General features: G+C 35.9%; 1 protein-coding gene across 14 annotated transcripts in view; it reads right to left on the bottom strand.

Moving 5' to 3' along the window:
- FOXP2 (forkhead box P2) overlaps positions 1–17,500 on the bottom strand; it is a 417,066-nt gene that overhangs the window by 50,680 nt on the left and 348,886 nt on the right. For 10 of the 14 annotated variants that reach the window (XM_054072186.1, XM_054072196.1, XM_054072209.1 and 7 more), the window contains 5 exons: positions 13,551–13,688; positions 12,166–12,363; positions 10,510–10,675; positions 3,854–4,067; positions 2,121–2,225 (listed from right to left, as the gene is read on the bottom strand). In XM_054072186.1, the coding sequence (XP_053928161.1) occupies positions 2,121–2,225; positions 3,854–4,067; positions 10,510–10,675; positions 12,166–12,363; positions 13,551–13,688 (821 nt within the window). Of the gene's footprint in view, positions 1–2,120; positions 2,226–3,853; positions 4,068–10,509; positions 10,676–12,165; positions 12,364–12,513; positions 12,565–13,550; positions 13,689–17,500 lie in introns of all 14 variants that reach the window. The other 4 variants (XM_054072236.1, XM_054072282.1, XM_054072226.1 and 1 more) reach the window with 4 other exon arrangements.

Raw genomic sequence — 17,500 nt, 5'->3', positions numbered from 1 at the left:
ATAAGCATATTATAGAGATACATACTACTAGGCTGGGGTAGTGTACCTTATTAATATTTCATTTTGGTACAATATACTTGCATTAACTCTCTTAACACAGGTATCATATTATTTCAAGTCAGAGAACCTAAAACATCGTAACAAAGATTAGACTAAGAGGAAAGCCTTGAAAACTACAGCCATTAGCCCTGTCATCCCCTATAAAGTTAATGGGTTGGAAAAATGGTCAATCTTTGGACTAAAAGTTGATATTTAATTGAAAGAAAATGTTTTTTAATTGTAATGGGGATTTTGCATTAGTGTGAACACGAAAAGGTACTAAAGAATCTAATGCAAGGTTATGTATTGATTTCCATCTTAACGCTAGTGTAAAATGAAAGAATATTTCTGTTTCATAAACAACCTCGCCTGTTCAGCAGCATGACCTCTTATTAGTTTTTAGGGCATAGAAGACAGAATTCAATGAAGAGAAGAAATAATAAAATAATCTCAAACATTTTTTTGCTTGTGCACAGGACAAAAGCGATGACACCGCTGTAAACCCTGACTGACTCTGCATCAGAATTATCAAGATGCTATATGACGCTTTCACAATTTTCCAGGGTTATTTGGTTCAGGAAGGCAAGAGCATCTGTAAACCTAGCACTATACTGTCTTAATCAAAATGGTTTTAGTGATCATGGATTATAACAAGAGACCTGACATAATGGATGTGCGAAGACCGCCCACAGAATTAGCATCGCCTAGAAGGACGGACGAATTTAGAAAACGTAGTTTTTCTTGAAGAGGATAATGCATGAGTTAAATGAATTTTCATTCTTAGTATTAACTATACTTAGAACACTAAGTTGAATTTGGAAGATTATATTTTCCTTTTAATGCAAACTTGTGTAAATTGAGTTCTTTTAAATCCCATATAAGTTTCCCCAATGATAAGACATTATTTTGAAATTCCACTTAACGGACTTACCTACCTAAAATTTGCTAGTCAGTATAGGTTACTTCATTTAAAACTGAAAGGCAGAATGAAAGATAGAGAAAACATTGCAAATACCTTATGAAATGTATTGCTATAATTCTAATATAAAAATTATTGCAACACTGAGTACTGATGGTCTGCCATTAAGGTGCTTTTGTTACATACCATGCAGTCTACCATTTGTAAACACATCTTTTTGATGTTTCTGCCAACATCCTGGCAACAAAGCAGTGCAATTTCAAATGAGCTAATTAACTTAATTGTTGATGAAGCATGAAACAGTTCATTCACCCTGTTAGCTGCACCATGACAACGTAAGAGTCTCAGCCTCTGAAGTTACTCATCTATATAAGACTATCTGTAGCTTTCCATTAAGATCTATTGCATGCCAGAATTAGTATGGCTCTTCTGACACGGACCAGTCCATAATGTCCATAGGTAGAAAATTACTGTTGGTGTTGAAAATTCAAATGAACACAGAAATACTAGTATTTATTTTAATTAAAAAAAAAAAGGAGGAAAAAAATGCAGGAATCCCTTGTAGGTTGAAGCTGCAAATCAAAAGCAAAAGCTGAGTCACTTGTATTCTAAATGCTTTAATTCAGAAAACTGCTGGCAAAACTAAATACTAAAAGGAAAAAAATTTTGACATAACTGTTGAGTTCTGAAAGGTGCAAACCATTCAAAATACTTCACAGTGGTTTTTTTTTCCGTGTATCTTGTGCACATACAAGAATAAAAGCAAAAATAAATTAGTGAGTGAGAGTTAAATGGTCACACTTGGTCCTTTTTTTTTATATTATACACATCAGTGCCCACTGTACGCAAACTGCCACAATTTAAAACATGCTTTTTTTTATACCCCTACTATTCAATATACAATCTAAAGTATCTCTTCAAATTTCTCCATTTCAGTAAAGGATAATAAGAGGATTAAACACTGTGCTATTGCAAGGCCTGCAAAAGTGTTAGACATGAAAGAACGGATAACAATTTGACCCTCTGCAGATAGTCTCAATTAACCAGTTGCTTGGAATACACAAAAAAAAAAATCTCTGACATGATTTATGGTAAAACTCTGCCATCTTTCTCTTTCCGTCTCCCTAAACAACCCTGTGTCAACAAGTAAAAATCCACCTACTTTAAAAATTGTCCAAAATCTTCACAAATGCTTTCACAGCCAGGCCATTTGCAAACTCCATGACCATAGAGAGTATGGGAGGCCCCAGTCTCCTCATGTGACGAGCTGCAGCAAAAGAATAAAGCATCAGATTCATCTCAAAAGCCATAATCGTTGGAGGCTGCTAGCGCCTGTCAGGTTACGATCAGTGACAAACAGGTCAAAACAGGTCAATTTAGCTCAGAGCAGTCAGAAAAATTTAATCGTTCTATTGAATAGTTCAACTGCCAAGGCTAGATGATGTTCCAATTAGAGAAGAAATAGAGCCAAGGATGACTGTTAATAAAGGATGAAAAAGTAAGATGACTGTATAATACCATATGCTAATTCTGCCATATGACCTTGGTGTAACATTTACCTATAAATAAAAAATATACTCAGTAGTGATCAATTTTAAGAAGAAATATTGAAGATGGACAGTCAGAATTTATGAATATTGTGAATGTTCCTACAAAAATATTTGGATTTTCTGTTTCAATGTGTATAAAAATGAAGTTGCTTCAATTAAAAAATATTTTTTTTTCACAAGCATTGCTTCCATTAGCTACTTGGCTTCATAAAAAACCCCAAACTCTATTCCCTCCTCAACAGTTTCAGCTGTGTACAGGTATCAAAGAAATTCAGGGGACTGCCCTGTGGAGGTGGGCATTGGCTACATATCCTCAAGAAAAGAACTGTTCTCTGAAACATAATCACAATTCTAAGTAGAAGTACTACTGTAAAGGTATTCAGAGAAGAACCAGTTTTTAAGTAATCCAAAATAATTACTGAAAAATGTTTTTACAGTCACCACAGACCACAGACAAGTAATTACAAGTAATTACAGTCTCCTATTATAAATATTAAAATAATTAAATAGAATATTTATTTGAAAATACAATTATTTGAAATTTAGGTTATGTAGCTACAAATTAAATTTCATCTTCTGTTGAGATCATCTACATCTGACTATACTAATATATTTATTATGAAGTGCTACAGATACTGTGTACTCTTGTATGCAGTTAATCTATTACTCGAAAATAAGGAACAGAAGAATATCTGTCAATGTGTCTGAAAAATTATTTTAACTTCATCTACATGGTTGAATTCCACTGTATTTTGGTAATGCCACTGAAATTCTGTATGAAATATGTCAACTGCATTACTATTGTGGATATAAGAAGGAAAATTCAATGGTATTCTTCACAAGAGACAAACAATATGAGAACTGCTTCAATGTACTAATATTTAAAGCACTTTTTACAGGAAGTCTTTGCATTGAATTACTGCCTTGAACACTAAGACTTATGTACTTCTATGAAACCAGCAGTGTGATTCAATAGTAAGGGCCTGACTGCTAGATGTATCAAATCAAGTATGGATGAAACCAAGCGCCTAAAAAAGTGCCCACAAATCTATATTTAAACATCTAAACCAGCACACTACATATTGGGATTTCTATTTTTAACCAAAACCATCAAAAATTTAAGTATTTTAAAACCACAGGCAGGTATTGTAATTGCATCTGCAAAATTAGACATCGTTATTGAAAATGATGCTCTATTGATAAACAATTTTGAAAATCAGGTCTCCGTGATCTGTTCAGTAACCTGTATTGAGTGTTATTTTGTGATTGGAAATAATCTGACTTATGATGTTAAACACAGTTTTACGTCAAATGATAAGCACAGTTGAAATCTCATCAGAATTACCTGTCTCGCCTTGCATTTAGAACTGAAGACTGTCCATTCACTATGGAATGATGAGTTATTGGTGGTGATGCTTTGGAAGTGGTGGAGGAGGTAGTAGAGGAGGAATTGTTAGTAGTGAGGTCTAGCCCTCCATGTTTAATGCCATTGTCTTCCATACTGTGAACTCCAGTCACTTCTTTCCATAACTGCTGAATCTCAGCAGGACTTAAGCCAGCTATAAAATGAAAGAAAGCCCCACTAATATAACAAAATAAAAGAGTTTCATATAATGAGCTCAGTGTTATTAATGGATTAATGCCAACAATAAAGCTGAAGCTGTTTTTCCAGCACAATCAATGTGTAGTAAAACATAAATTCATTTTTTCTTCTGTCAGAATTCAGGTAATCTAACTGTCTTCTCTCTAATATTATACTCCTTCTGAAAACATTGCTCAAGGACCAGAGATTGAAACCTACAAAGAACCTGCGACTACTTCTTACAAAGAAAAAAAAAAGCAACCCTGAATATAGTTCCTTACAAGACTTTTGTTGTCTGTTTAATCAATTTCGTGACATGGAAACACAACTCAATGCATCCATAGTTAACTGCAGTTTTATAATTCCTCTTAATCAAAAGAATCAAACACGTAACAGAAAATAGAAAAACATATTACACCAAGGACACAAACACCGTTATTGTCTTTAAACACTTAACAAGAGCAGGGAGCAGGGGAAGAAGGCTGGAGGGAGAAAAATCAGAAGACAAAAATGAAATCAATGAGATCACAACAGGTTTAACATTTGAGCATAATGCATCTGACTTTAATCAATGACACCTGTATATGCATTAGTCTTGTTTAGTATTAATAAAAATTGTTCTGTTTTAAAATGTGTCTTAAGAGGCAAAACCAAAACAAAACCACTACAGCAGAGCTAGATACTGTGACCGCTTAAGCTCTTTGGTACCATTCAGCGTCACCTAGAAAGCCAACAAAACTGGCCTATTTACAACTCCCTCTACACAGATGAAATTACATTTAGTGTAGACCATCAAACTCCTCCGCTATTTTTTTTGTCCAGCCCTTGGAGAAAGAAGACTGCCTCACCAGTCTCCTGGGGTGATGGGCAGCCATACAAAATTTGAAAAGCTTCTCAAACTTCTCTGCTATATGCACAGTACTACTATGGAGTCTAGCCACCAGATCTTTGCAGATAGAACTTAAATTTGCTCTCTACTCCACTTGTAGCCTGGAAAGTTGTCATTTCCAGGATTTATCCTGGGCCACAAATAGCAATGGCTCATAGAGTGTACTCATATATCTGTGTTAGGGTTGTCTGCCTCGAGTTGAGCACTTTGCACAAAGTCATGGAAACTTCCATAACAAGATGTTTCTGCTTGAAGTAGACTCCCAAAATACAGACAAGAGAAGAGCTGTGAGCATTCCCTTATCTTCCCACCAAACATGCAATTTATATATTGAAAGATGAGGAGTTCAGCAGAAATATATAAATCTTCTGTCACTGTCAATCTTTATAAGTTTGGCATCTCTCATTTGAAGAAAACTGAAATAGATACAGGAAAGAAGAAGCCCAGAGAGCTTCTTGTGAAAGATTTGATTTCATGGCCAGGATTTTCAGCCTAACATGGTTTGCGCCAGATGTATCTTAAATTCTAATTCTACCTTTTGTATCCCATCTCAGCAAGTGAAATTAGGTAGGACATGCTCATGGTATTTAAGTATGCTGGAATGCAAAACATTCAAAATGCTGATGTTGTCTGAACTGAAATTTTGACCTTTTTATTTTATGAAAGAACTCAAATTTATTGTCCCTCAGAAAAGGATTAAAATGTATCTAGTAATACAAACTTTCATTAAGGATGCTTTTGTTTAGTAAACAAGATAGAAAGATAGAAAGCTATAAATATTTGGCTTTCGCTGTTTGACAAATCTGTTTATTAGATAATGTTTTACTTTGGAGACATAGGAAGTTAGACTACTAAAATGTATTCAGCAAAAAATTACGAAAAAGCACAATAAGTTCCTTAATACTTCTCACTAGCCATCTCACTATGAAGTATCCAAAGCTATTAAAGAAACAGACTAGTAGTGATTTACAGAAATAATAATTTTTGGAAACAAATTGTTTGGAAAATATTCAATTTTTTTCATTATGAAAGGTGCTCATTTTTAGATAATTATTTTGCAACCTGCCTCTCTAACGTAGATATCAACATCCACTGGCAAACTCAGTTAATGACAAGATGAGAAAGAACTGATTGGAATGAAAGTCTCTAAACTGTAGTTTATACCATATTTGGACAGCAAAAAGCTAGGTTTTAAGGAAGAAAGCAAAGAAGTCAGGCTCTAATTTACTGCATTAGAGAGATGGGTAACAAGAGTGATGTCAATATAGTTGTAATTGTTTAATGAAGGTAAGTAATTACTGCTGTGTTCATGAGGTATGTTCCAGCAACACTGCAAATAACCCATTTTAGCATGGTAAATAATAGTTACCCACAAATGTAATCACAATTCAAAATGAAAAGTAATGTATTCATTTAGGTGGCATGATATACACAGTACATTATTAATTTCAAAGTCTTCCTTTGCTTTGGCTGTTGAACTCAATGAACTACTTTTGTATTGAAAAAAATAAAACTCAAGGAAAAAAACCAACCTGTTTGAAAAATCAGAGTGTAAACATACTGTAGTGCCTTGCAGTGAGAAAATTTTCATCAGAGATCATCAAACTTTGGGCCCTCGGGGAGCTAAGTAAGAGCTGCCCCAGAAGCTGGATGAACAAATCAGGGCTGGGAGTGGCTGGAGAAACAGCCTTCCCATGGGCAGTGGTCTCCTGCTCCTCTGAGCAACTGCTGGGCAGCCTCTCTGCACGAAGCCGTGGCTGGAGCAGGATCTCCAGGCTGCTTAGCTCACCGAGATGTTTTTCAAATCGGAAAGGAATTTCACTCTGGGCTCAGACTGGCTATTTTATCACTTCTTCATAGCACTCTGAAAAGCTGTCTTTTAGGATAAAAGGATTAAGGGCATGCTCTTAAAAAGTATAAAGTTAATAAGCAGATTTGTAATTAATCGTAAATTATGACAATTTTGTAGTTTCTGTGTCTAAAAAAGTCCAACTCTCATTTTACAAGAGACTTGTAAAATGGCTGAAGGATATTTTAGTCAAGATAGAATCATAGACTCATAGAATCATAGACTAGTTAGGGTTGGAAGGGACCTTAAAGATCATCTTGTTCCAATCCCCCTGCCATGGGCAGGGACATCCCACCAGATCAGGCTGCCCACGGCCCCATCCAACCTGGCCTTGAACATGTCCAGGGATGGGGCAGCTACAACCTCCCTGGGCAACCTGTGCCAGTGCCTCATCACTGTCATAGTGAAGAAATTCTTCCTAATGTCCAGTCTAAATCTGCCCCTCTTCAGTTTACACCCATTTCCCCTGGTCCTGTCCCCACAAACCTTTATGAATAGCCCGTCCACATGTAAAAGTAGGGTAAGTTTCATAGGTTGTGATAACCCTCAATACTGTCTCCACACTTCATTAAAGGAGAAAGGACCAGGAAGAGGATCCAGAGTAGAATAAAATTGCAGACTATAATGAAAAGGTCTAATACTGGCTTGCAGTGCAATATACTAACACCAAGAATTTGGGGATTTTGAAGTTAGTCTTACAACTTTTTTCACCACTATCTACTCTATTTTTATGTTTGAATAAATACTTATTAAAACTACTACTTATAAAACCCATTGATGCATCTGTTTTTCTTATTTTCCAATATGGCCTGATCAAAATTTGGGTTTGGTGTTTTTTTTTACATTTTTTACAGTTATTTGCATTTAGCTAGCATCCATGCAGCATAACATGGAAGTCACAGTGAGCAAGATCCTCATAGTAAAGATCTTGTCACAAAATAGATGCTAAAACACCTCTTCTGTCTTATTTGCCATACCTGACCATCAAGAAAACATGGTAAACATTCCTGCCCTTTGAAGGCATGAACTCTACTTAGAGCACTAATAATTTGTGGTTTACAGGATTCTTTATGGCCAGTAACTAAGAAACATGAATCCCCCCGTGTTTCTGTCATTCTTCTAGCCATCCACATAACTCAGCAATATAAAAATATTTGTGATACACACTTATAAATCCTTCTGTATAACCACATTATATATTTGCAACACAGTGGAAGGACAAAAATACCCTTTTTTTTTCTGCATCCAGTGTCTATTACCTTAAATTCTGAAAGTTTAATTTAATACTGTCACAGAAAATGTCTGTCACAAAATTTGCTTAATTCTATGAGAAAAACAGAGGAAGTTTGGTCTCCTTACTTTTATGTAAACCCCAATGCAGGGTATCTATGTTAAATAAACTGAAAATATTGGATATATTTGAATGTTTTTGGATGTGTAATTTTAAGATTTGTGAGACAGTCTCAATAGATCTGAATCCTATTAATCTTCATTACATTGTTATGAACTGGACTGGTTGCTTTACCTTCCTATGAAAGACACAATGAGCTGTAAAAGGAGCCCACAGAAAGAACTTGGAGCTGGTCACAACTCTGGGTTTGGTTCTCTTTGCTTTAGTTTCTGGTTTGAAAAACTTTTCTTGTTACCCTCATCGCTCTAATTTCATCTAGGCTGGCAGTGAGGGCATGGCCTCACTGGAGATGCAGAGATTTTCCAGGAGAAGCTGTCTTACGTTTTTTAAGTTTGCACATCTACATCAGGGCTATGAAAAATTGAGGTCCTATAAATTAACTAGTGTATCTAAACAAACACAACATACACAGTAGATACCAGAACTAGAAGAGAAAAATGGAAGAATGAAATACTTGACTGGAATTCATTATGATTAAAAATTATCAAGGCAGAAGCAAACAATAGATTAATTCACTTTAAATAGAACAATCCACATATATTTTAAGTGTAAAAGTTTATATTTTTTATTTCTTTACTATCACTCTTTTTTATCATTACTTCAGTTATGCTTAATACTTTGAGTAAAAGAAAGTTCTTAAAGTAAGTTCTCATAAAGAATTGTTTATTAGTTCTAAAAATGTATTAAAAAAGGTATAATTTTTTCTGTTTTTCTACTAGGAGTGAATGAATGAGTGCTGCATTGAACTAATGAATATCAATGCAATTGGGTAGGAGTGCTTAGGGAAATCTATAGGGATTGCTTAATGTGAGAGAAAACCTGAGGAATTCCTCTTGCAACAGATGGCACAAGGGGAGGCTGCAGAAGGTAAAGCTGTTTGGAGGGAGGTTGTGTTTCAATTGCTTTTTTTCCACTCTGGTCTAATGTGATTTTGTACAAAAGGAAACCGGCACTACCAGTCTCACGTGTCCAAATTCATAAATCAGCATGCCTCCTCACTCCTGGTCTCAAATAATAATATTTAGTGTGATAGCTCACTCAGGACTGTTTTTTGTTGTAATTCTTACGACTTTAGATACGCTTATGTCATAGATTTTCCACAAAAAACAATGTATGGAATTTACACACTTAACTGTAACATCTGCTTTCCAGGAATTGAGTTTTTTAGTGGGTAAGTCTTTCTCATGCCTTTCTTGTGGTTTTGTTTTGGTTTGGTTTTTTGTCTATACTGTTTAATATGCTTTTACTGATCTAATTCCTGAAGCTTTGATTTCATAAGAGTTATGTGGTGGAAGATGAATTAAAAGTAATGTTACCTGCCACGAACACAGTCTAAACAACACTCATTGTAGGACTGGAATGTCAGAGATCAGAGTATTGTGTAATTTTTATGACAGACATTAAGCTCACCTCTCTATGGTAACACAAACAGAAACACATACCTCACAGGTTATAGACAGAGCCCTTAAGATGGGAAGTCTTTGGCCTTATCTTAAAATGTAAGCAGCATTTAGCTCCAAGTTAATTTACTTTTCAAAAGTGCGTGCCCTATTTTCTTTCAACCATGAATGCATTTGTGTCAAGTACCAGAGTTTGAGCTCATTTTCAGCATTGAGCAATCTTGATCAAAGTGACAAAGGGATTTTTTTTCCCAAGAAGTCTTCACTATTACTTGCCAGTCATAATTCATTACTATTGCAATCACCACTTCAAAACTTTGTGTCATATTTAACATATTTAATATAAGGGAATAGCAAAAAAAAGAAAAGAATCCTGAGTTTTATCCCTAAATTCATATGTCATAAATTGAAGGTTCAAAGCACTTTCAATGCCAAACACTTTCTCTTCTTAGAAGGAGAAAAAAAAAAAAGTCAGTTTTAGAATGGCTTTAATATTACTGCCTGATATATTTTATATCTGTTTGCTTATATTAAATGAAACTATAACATTTCCACTAAATCAGATTTCAGTAATTCCTCAGAGAAAAGTAATAGTGCTTGAATTGTTACTATTAGAAATTGTTTTCAACACACAAACCCAATAAATATCCATCCTATATCTAAGAAAAAACACCCCAAAAATGTTTTCTTTCTTAAAAGTATGCTGTAAAATTTATCAGCCTTAAGGAAATTTGATAATATGAATAATAAAGTTTAATAATACAGTATGCTTAAGCATCACAATGGGAAACTGCTGAAGTTCGAATGCAAATGGAATGATTAAAAAAGTTCTGAATTAGAAGTTATTCCAACTGTGTATTACTCAAATACCTTGTGGCAGAGACTGGACAGGAAGAGCAGATTGGCCAGGTGGGATGGAAATGAGTCCCTGACGCTGAAGGTTCAGCAGATGTTGTTGCTGCTGAAGTTGTTGCATCTGGAGGAGCTGCTGCTGGAAGACAAGCTGCTGGGCTGCCAACTGCTGCTGCTGCTGCTGCTACAACAAGAAGCGGGGGAGGTGGGAAGCAAATGCAGCAAAGAGTAAATTGAGCACTGAAAGCTAAAAACCCCAAAATGTAAAATCAACTTCTTTTCCTTTAATCTCAGCTATTAAATAATAATGGTATTTGTAGAATACTCAGGCAGTGAAAGAGTTTGAAATTTTCTATTATATTCATTCAAGCTATTAGAGAAAATGGCAAGATACACTTAATGGCACACTAAAGAAAAGGGTCAAGAGAAAGTATATAACAACTGTTTCAAACAAAAAAAAGGAAGCCCAGCCCACGGCAGATGATAACAAATTTATCTATGCTAAAAGTGTAACTCTTTATAGCAGCCTGTGATTCAAAGGCACTCTTGTTTTTCCAGTTGACTAAGTTTGGTCTGCAGTGGCCCATGAATGTGGTCTCTAGTGATCTATTAGTAAACGGGGATGTAGCCTTCATTTCACTGGCCTGTTAGCTCTCTCTCTTTTCTTGTTGGAATATATTAAAAGGAGCATTGCATTCAAGGCAACAAAGTGCCCTATTATGGAGCAAAAGTATAAGTTCCAATTTTGTGAAGCATTTCAAGACAAACTGGAGTCTGCAAAGACTCAGGAGGGTACGAAGAGGCAGTCACACTTCAGAGAAAGACAAGCTGCTGTGGAAGACCTTTCCTTTCTAGTTTGGGGAAAAGAGAAACTTCTGATGCGCTCACTGGAAAACAGACTGCATAATGGAGCAAGTCATGTGGATTGCCCAGAGCCTCCAGAGAAATACGGGAGCAATTTCTGCTCCGTAGTTGATGGCTGTCTGAAATTCTATTCACAAATCCAAACAGAAACAAAGCCTCAGGAGGTCACAACTGCTTCCTCGACGTTTGCATAATGGGCAGCTTGAAGACAACGTCTAGGATACCTGCTGATCAATTTAACTACTTCAACATGTTTTGTTTGTATTATGTTTATATTTGATGCAGTTTGCTGACAAGTGCAAGCTAGGCCTGAGAAACGCTCTTGTCAGGTTGATTTATGAGCACATCAAACTGTAACTTTCTACTCGCCACTCCAAACCTACAGTAGCAGTTCATTAATCAGAGGCCTGTGACTTTGAAATCTGTGCTCAATCGCTCTTTTTCAGCCATGGACTAAATTTGCATGCTCTCTGAGCTGTGCCACTGAGAAAAGTAAGGCTCCTTCCCCAACACAGATTGCCTGTGAATACAAGATAATTAGTACAGTGTCCACCACACAGCTTGTTCTTTGCACACTCAGATTCATTAGTGAACATTAGACAACAGCAGCACTAGACTGCTCAAATCCTATGTCTCGGAAATGGGAGCTGGAGAATTTTATTTGCACTGCTATTAGGCCCGGTAAAAACATAAGAACAAATCTTTGATAGCTGCATCCTTGCTACAGGAAAAGAATCTTAACCTATCTTGTCTTTTCCAAGCTTCTGACAGCTCTGACTAGTATGCATCAGCAAGGGTCTTAGCTCCTACCTCTTTTGCTTGCTTTCCTGGATGCTGTTGCTGCTGCTGTTGCTGCTGCTGCTGCTGCTGCTGTTGCTGCTGCTGCTGCTGCTGTTGTTGCTGTTGTTGCTGCTGCTGTTGTTGCTGTTGCTGCTGCTGTTGCTGCTGCTGCAAAAGCTGAAGATGTAACTGCTCTTGCTGTTTCTTGTAAAACTCTTGTAGTTGTTGCTGAATAAACCATTTTGACTTTAATAAATAAAGGCAAAAGTTTCAAGTATTATAAATCTCCTAAACTCTTCTAGATTGGCATATGGTAGCGTAGCCATTAAGAATCACCTCATAATAAAAAATGTGATTTGAAGAGGCAGATCTACATACATTTTTTTCCAAGGCGGTTCTGAAATTTTCCAATGCAGATTCCAAAATATCCTAAACAAAAGGGTATAGAAAATCTGTATTCTAAAGGGAATGCAAGAGCCAAATTAACTCCTCAAATAACTACACCTAAGTTCCTCACATGTCCTATATAACAAATCAGAACCTGCACTCATCCACTTGCAAGAAACCTACAAAGTCACTAAGGCCAAACTAAACTGTCTGTTTCTTAGGGGAAAAAAGTAATTAATCTGTCAATCGGTTTAGCGGGATGCTGGATTCACAACTGAAGGTGAATTGCCTGTAATGATCATGGTACTGGATATTAAAGTCTTCAAACATACAGTGATTGACCTATGACTACAACAAACAGACACATTATTTTCTGTATGACAATTAAAGCACTCAACAAAAAATCCACTCTGTGTTACACTGAGGTACTAATCACTGACACTATCTTTGTTGTACAACTAACGAGTTCATGGATTCTTCACTTAGCTGCCAGATTTTCTGCTAAGGAAACAGCAACTTCCTCCTTATTTTTAGCTTTATCTGGGACAAATTTTTTGGATGCAAAATCAAATAAAATTAAAAATACTTTTTCCCATGATGAAATAAGCTGTTAAGTTCAAATTTCATAACCGCATAACATTGATGTGACTAAAGGGAGCACTACAGTGTTATGAATTTTAAAGCAACAATTATCTACAACTCTATTTGCACTTCCTTTGGCAAGTCTACAATTAAAATGTGCCTAAGTACTTGAAAATTTAAATATCATTTTGTTCGGTATTTGTAATACATCTGCCACTGCTGCTGCTGTTGCTGCTGTTTTTAATATAATATTTAACATTTCAAAATCGCGATTTCACACTTCTGCAGTTAAAACAAGAAATTTGAAGACTGCCAAGTTTCACATTTATTTTCATTCTTTTTGGTGAAATGAGAGATGAAATATTATAAAATAAGACCCATAAAATCTGGCTGACACTTGAGCTAATGCCCTGTGCTAACGGTCCAAAGCAGGTAACCCACATTACCTGCTGCAACATAACTGCTTGCTGCTGCTGGAGAAGTGCTTGAAGCTGTTGCGGAGACAACACTTGCTGCTGGAGAATCTGCTGCATTTGCTGAGGGGTGATCACCTGGGGAGTCATCATGGCCACTGACACAGGCACCTGCACAAGGAAAGAAAGATATCATCATCAAACACATTTTAGTTCACCCGCACCACAGCTGTACATCTTTTTTATTTTGTAGCAAAGATGGACCATAATTTTTTACATAGTATTTATCACTGCAAAGTTCCAGTTTCAGTCAGAATCTGTTATTTTAAGACCGCAGTACTGTGGCACTCTATTTCCAGAGGCATCAGATTTGATCAGACTCAAGCTTATGTTTCGCATCTCTTATGTATTCCTGCAAGAAATTTAAGCATTGGCTAGTACAAATGTGTATTTAAAAATAAATGATCACATGGCAGGGCTCTCAACACTTCATAATCAATCATCTTATCAAGTGTCATAATGTTACGAATGGAAAAATCTATTGAGACTGTTTCAAAAGATATGATCAAAATAGACAGCAAAATAAGTATCTTAAAGCAGTAAATGTTTTACACAATAAAAACACTTAGCCCAGAAAAATATTTGCGTAATACATCACTTCAGCATACGAAAACCTTTCTTGCTCAGCTAGTCTTTTAAGGAAATCTAATTTATAGAGGAAAAATAAGAGATATAGACACATAGCAGTATGGCGCTAGGGCCACCACCTCAGTAAAGAGGAAAGTGTTCTCAGCCACTCCTAACTGAAAACTACAAGCTGGGAAATCTTAGTTTGTCCACTAAAATTTAAGAATGCATTTTTTTTCTCTTTTCGACACTGTCTAACTGTTAATTATATACTGAGGTGAAGTGTGTACATATGTATGAACACTCACTGACACACATGCTCTCAGGAATACACGTGTGAGTGGGAAAGGCACAGCAAGGATGTGTGGTTGACCTCACTTTAAGTGGGACATGACAGTATGAAAGAAAGAAAAGTCCCATGGAAGAGTCTGAGGTATGTGTCAAGGCACTGCAGCAGACACACTATGTGAAACCCCTGTTCATGCTAACCAGGGCAGAGTCAAACAGCTGTCAGCAGGCCAAGTTTTTCATCCATGAAAATGAGCCACTCTAACAAAATTCAATTTTTTTTTTTTTTTATATAATAGCAAGCTGGTTCACAAATACTGCTTTGTGAGATGTCCATAGGACATTCCAGTCTTTTGTAAATCAGTAAATTAATATCATTATTAATAAAATAAATCATGAACAAGAGAAAAATTTTTCCTATTTCTATTACTTGAATATATCCCAAAAGACTTTGTATAAATGTAACGCTTAGAGGAAAAAGGAAATAAAAGTCTGCTGGAATTTACTTTAAGAAGGAATTACTTAATTTAATATTACACAGAATACCACTTTTCACACAGTTCATCACAGCATAAATTACAGTCTTAAAATATTGACTAATTAAGAGTCTGAAAGTAAAAACTATCAGCCATTACTAAAAAAGTTGATAATCTTTTACAAACAAGTGACTTTTAAGAACAAAAAATTGGAAAGTCTTACTCTAAAATACAAGTGGAAAAGACAAACCAGACTTCCACTCAGAATCAGAAACCCATGGGGAGGAATTTAATCTCAGCTATCACTGGACTCCTCCTACAGTCAACAGAATAAGGAAATTTTGAGGACAATTCATCCGATTTAGTTTAGGTATCTATCTTAGCATGGGATTAATTATTCTCTGCATGTGCCTATCTCCATTGAGTGTACACTTCCTCTGAATAGACACCAAACTTACACATAATTAATACTGGTAGCTGCAATTTGTGACACCTAAAAGTTTTATAGTACTGGAAACACCACATCTCTATGCAATAATGTTTTATTCTAAGTCTATGTGGTCCTAAGGGCAGGACGAACAAGTTCTTACAACTTCGGGATACATGAGCAAAGGGTAAAATTCATTGACTGGAGTCAGTGTTCAATTCCCTCTGAAGTCAGTAAGAATTTCCTCCATTTATGTGAGATCTGAAACTGCCTTCTTGTAAGAATTTTGCCTCAGCGATGCTATTCAGCTTCCACATGTCACACAGAAATGAGAAGGCAGAGAGGAAGATTAAATCAATTAAATTAGCACCTTTAACCTTTAAACCCTGCAAGAATTTTCCTAACACTTATTTACTTACTACTATAATATACAGCAAACGGTGAAGATGCTGCACACTTACTATTCCACTTCTTTTAACTTTTCAATCCTTCTATTTTCCCTGGCTCGTGTATTTTCAAACACACAAGTGAAAATTCTGATCTAAACAGAGTGAAAATCAACTTAGCTCTGTAAGTGGCACTGATTTATTCATGCTCTGTGCTAAATACTCTATCCAGTAGGACGTGCAGCAAGACTCGTACTGCAGCAAGAGTCCTGTATTCCTCAGTCTGAAACAGATTCCCCTTCATCAGACATATTTCTGCTAGCTTTTGTAGCATCTGCTCTGAATCTCCCTAACTGTGTACTTGTGCTTATATTTGGAGGCACACCTACTTTACTCTACACTTTAGAGCTTTTCTCTCCAAACTTATTTTTCCTGTATTTTTTCAACAATTACATTCAACGTATAAGCTGAAGCAGAGAACCTAATTCACCTGTTTTTCAGGATGATGCACAAAAGAATGAAAAAAACTGGCAGTCAAGATCATTAGTAAAAATACATATTTATGTAGAGAACATTGCCTTTGACAGAATTTTATGTGAGGATACATATGTGTGTATCGTACCTGGTATATATTTTCTTTTCCATAGATAAAGGACAAGGCATATTGAAAACTGCTTGAATTTTAAATTAGCAAAACGTATTGAGGAAAGAGATTTGACTAAATGTAATTAGGTAATATAAATTGTTACATTTCATAGCCTTCACTGATACACCAGACTGCACTTTATTTCTTACCGGTGTAGTGTAACTGTTCTATCTGCGTCGGAAGACTATCAGAAACCTGCTAATTTATGACAAACTATGTACATTAGATATATTTCTTTGGTTTAGTTCCTGCATTTTTCAAGATTTTTGACCTGAATTTAAAAATATGTAGCAAAGCGGCAAACTGACTATTTTTCATAGAAATCTCTCAATATATCTGAAGTCAGTTCAGGTAGAAGACAGTAGAGGGGCTCAGTGGAAATATGATCAAGTGAATGATGTGGTTAATTTGAGTGGGCCACAAACTCCCAACACATTCTTGGTCAGACCTCTCATGCAAAACTGAAGAGACAAAGTGAAACATGAGTTAGGACTGCAACACTTTGTTACAAGGTGTCCTGAAGAAATAGAACTCCTGACTCTGTCATGAAGATGACCGGCTACAGCATCCCTACAAAACACAATGGGTCAAACAGCTTCTGAAGAACGGATGAATAGGTCAGCTCCAAGATGGACCCTGATGGCGGCTTCACGTTCCGAAGAGTTTCTTACATTTCTGATGCATGTTGTCTCTGATTTCTTTGAAATAGCTTACAAGAACTGCTAAATAAAACTACAGATATATACACAAACAAATTTTTAACACATCTAAATAGCATTTCAGGCAAAACCAACTGGAAACTGCTTTATTACTACATGTGAATGCAGTAACAAAATAAAAGCTACAAACAGAACAAAAATGTTGATGGCGTAAATTAGATAAATCAACATGACTGCAGAAATGAAGTTAGAACTACTTTAAAGACTAACAGAGAAATGGTGGAGGCTGAGCCAGTGTATTTAACACCACTCTTCTATCATACATGAAAGATTCAGCTTTACCTGTAAAGAAGCTTGCCAGGTAAGCACTCATCTATTGTTTCTGAAAACTAACCAGTAAAAAGGAATCATACAAATTTATATATTGTTGTTACCTACAAAAGTCATATTCCTGACGGCACAAATGGAAGGCAG

The sequence above is a fragment of the Cuculus canorus genome, chromosome 1 (assembly GCF_017976375.1).
Source record: "Cuculus canorus isolate bCucCan1 chromosome 1, bCucCan1.pri, whole genome shotgun sequence".
In the NCBI taxonomy this organism is placed as follows: domain Eukaryota; kingdom Metazoa; phylum Chordata; class Aves; order Cuculiformes; family Cuculidae; genus Cuculus; species Cuculus canorus.
This window is presented reverse-complemented; position numbering and strand designations above follow the sequence as displayed.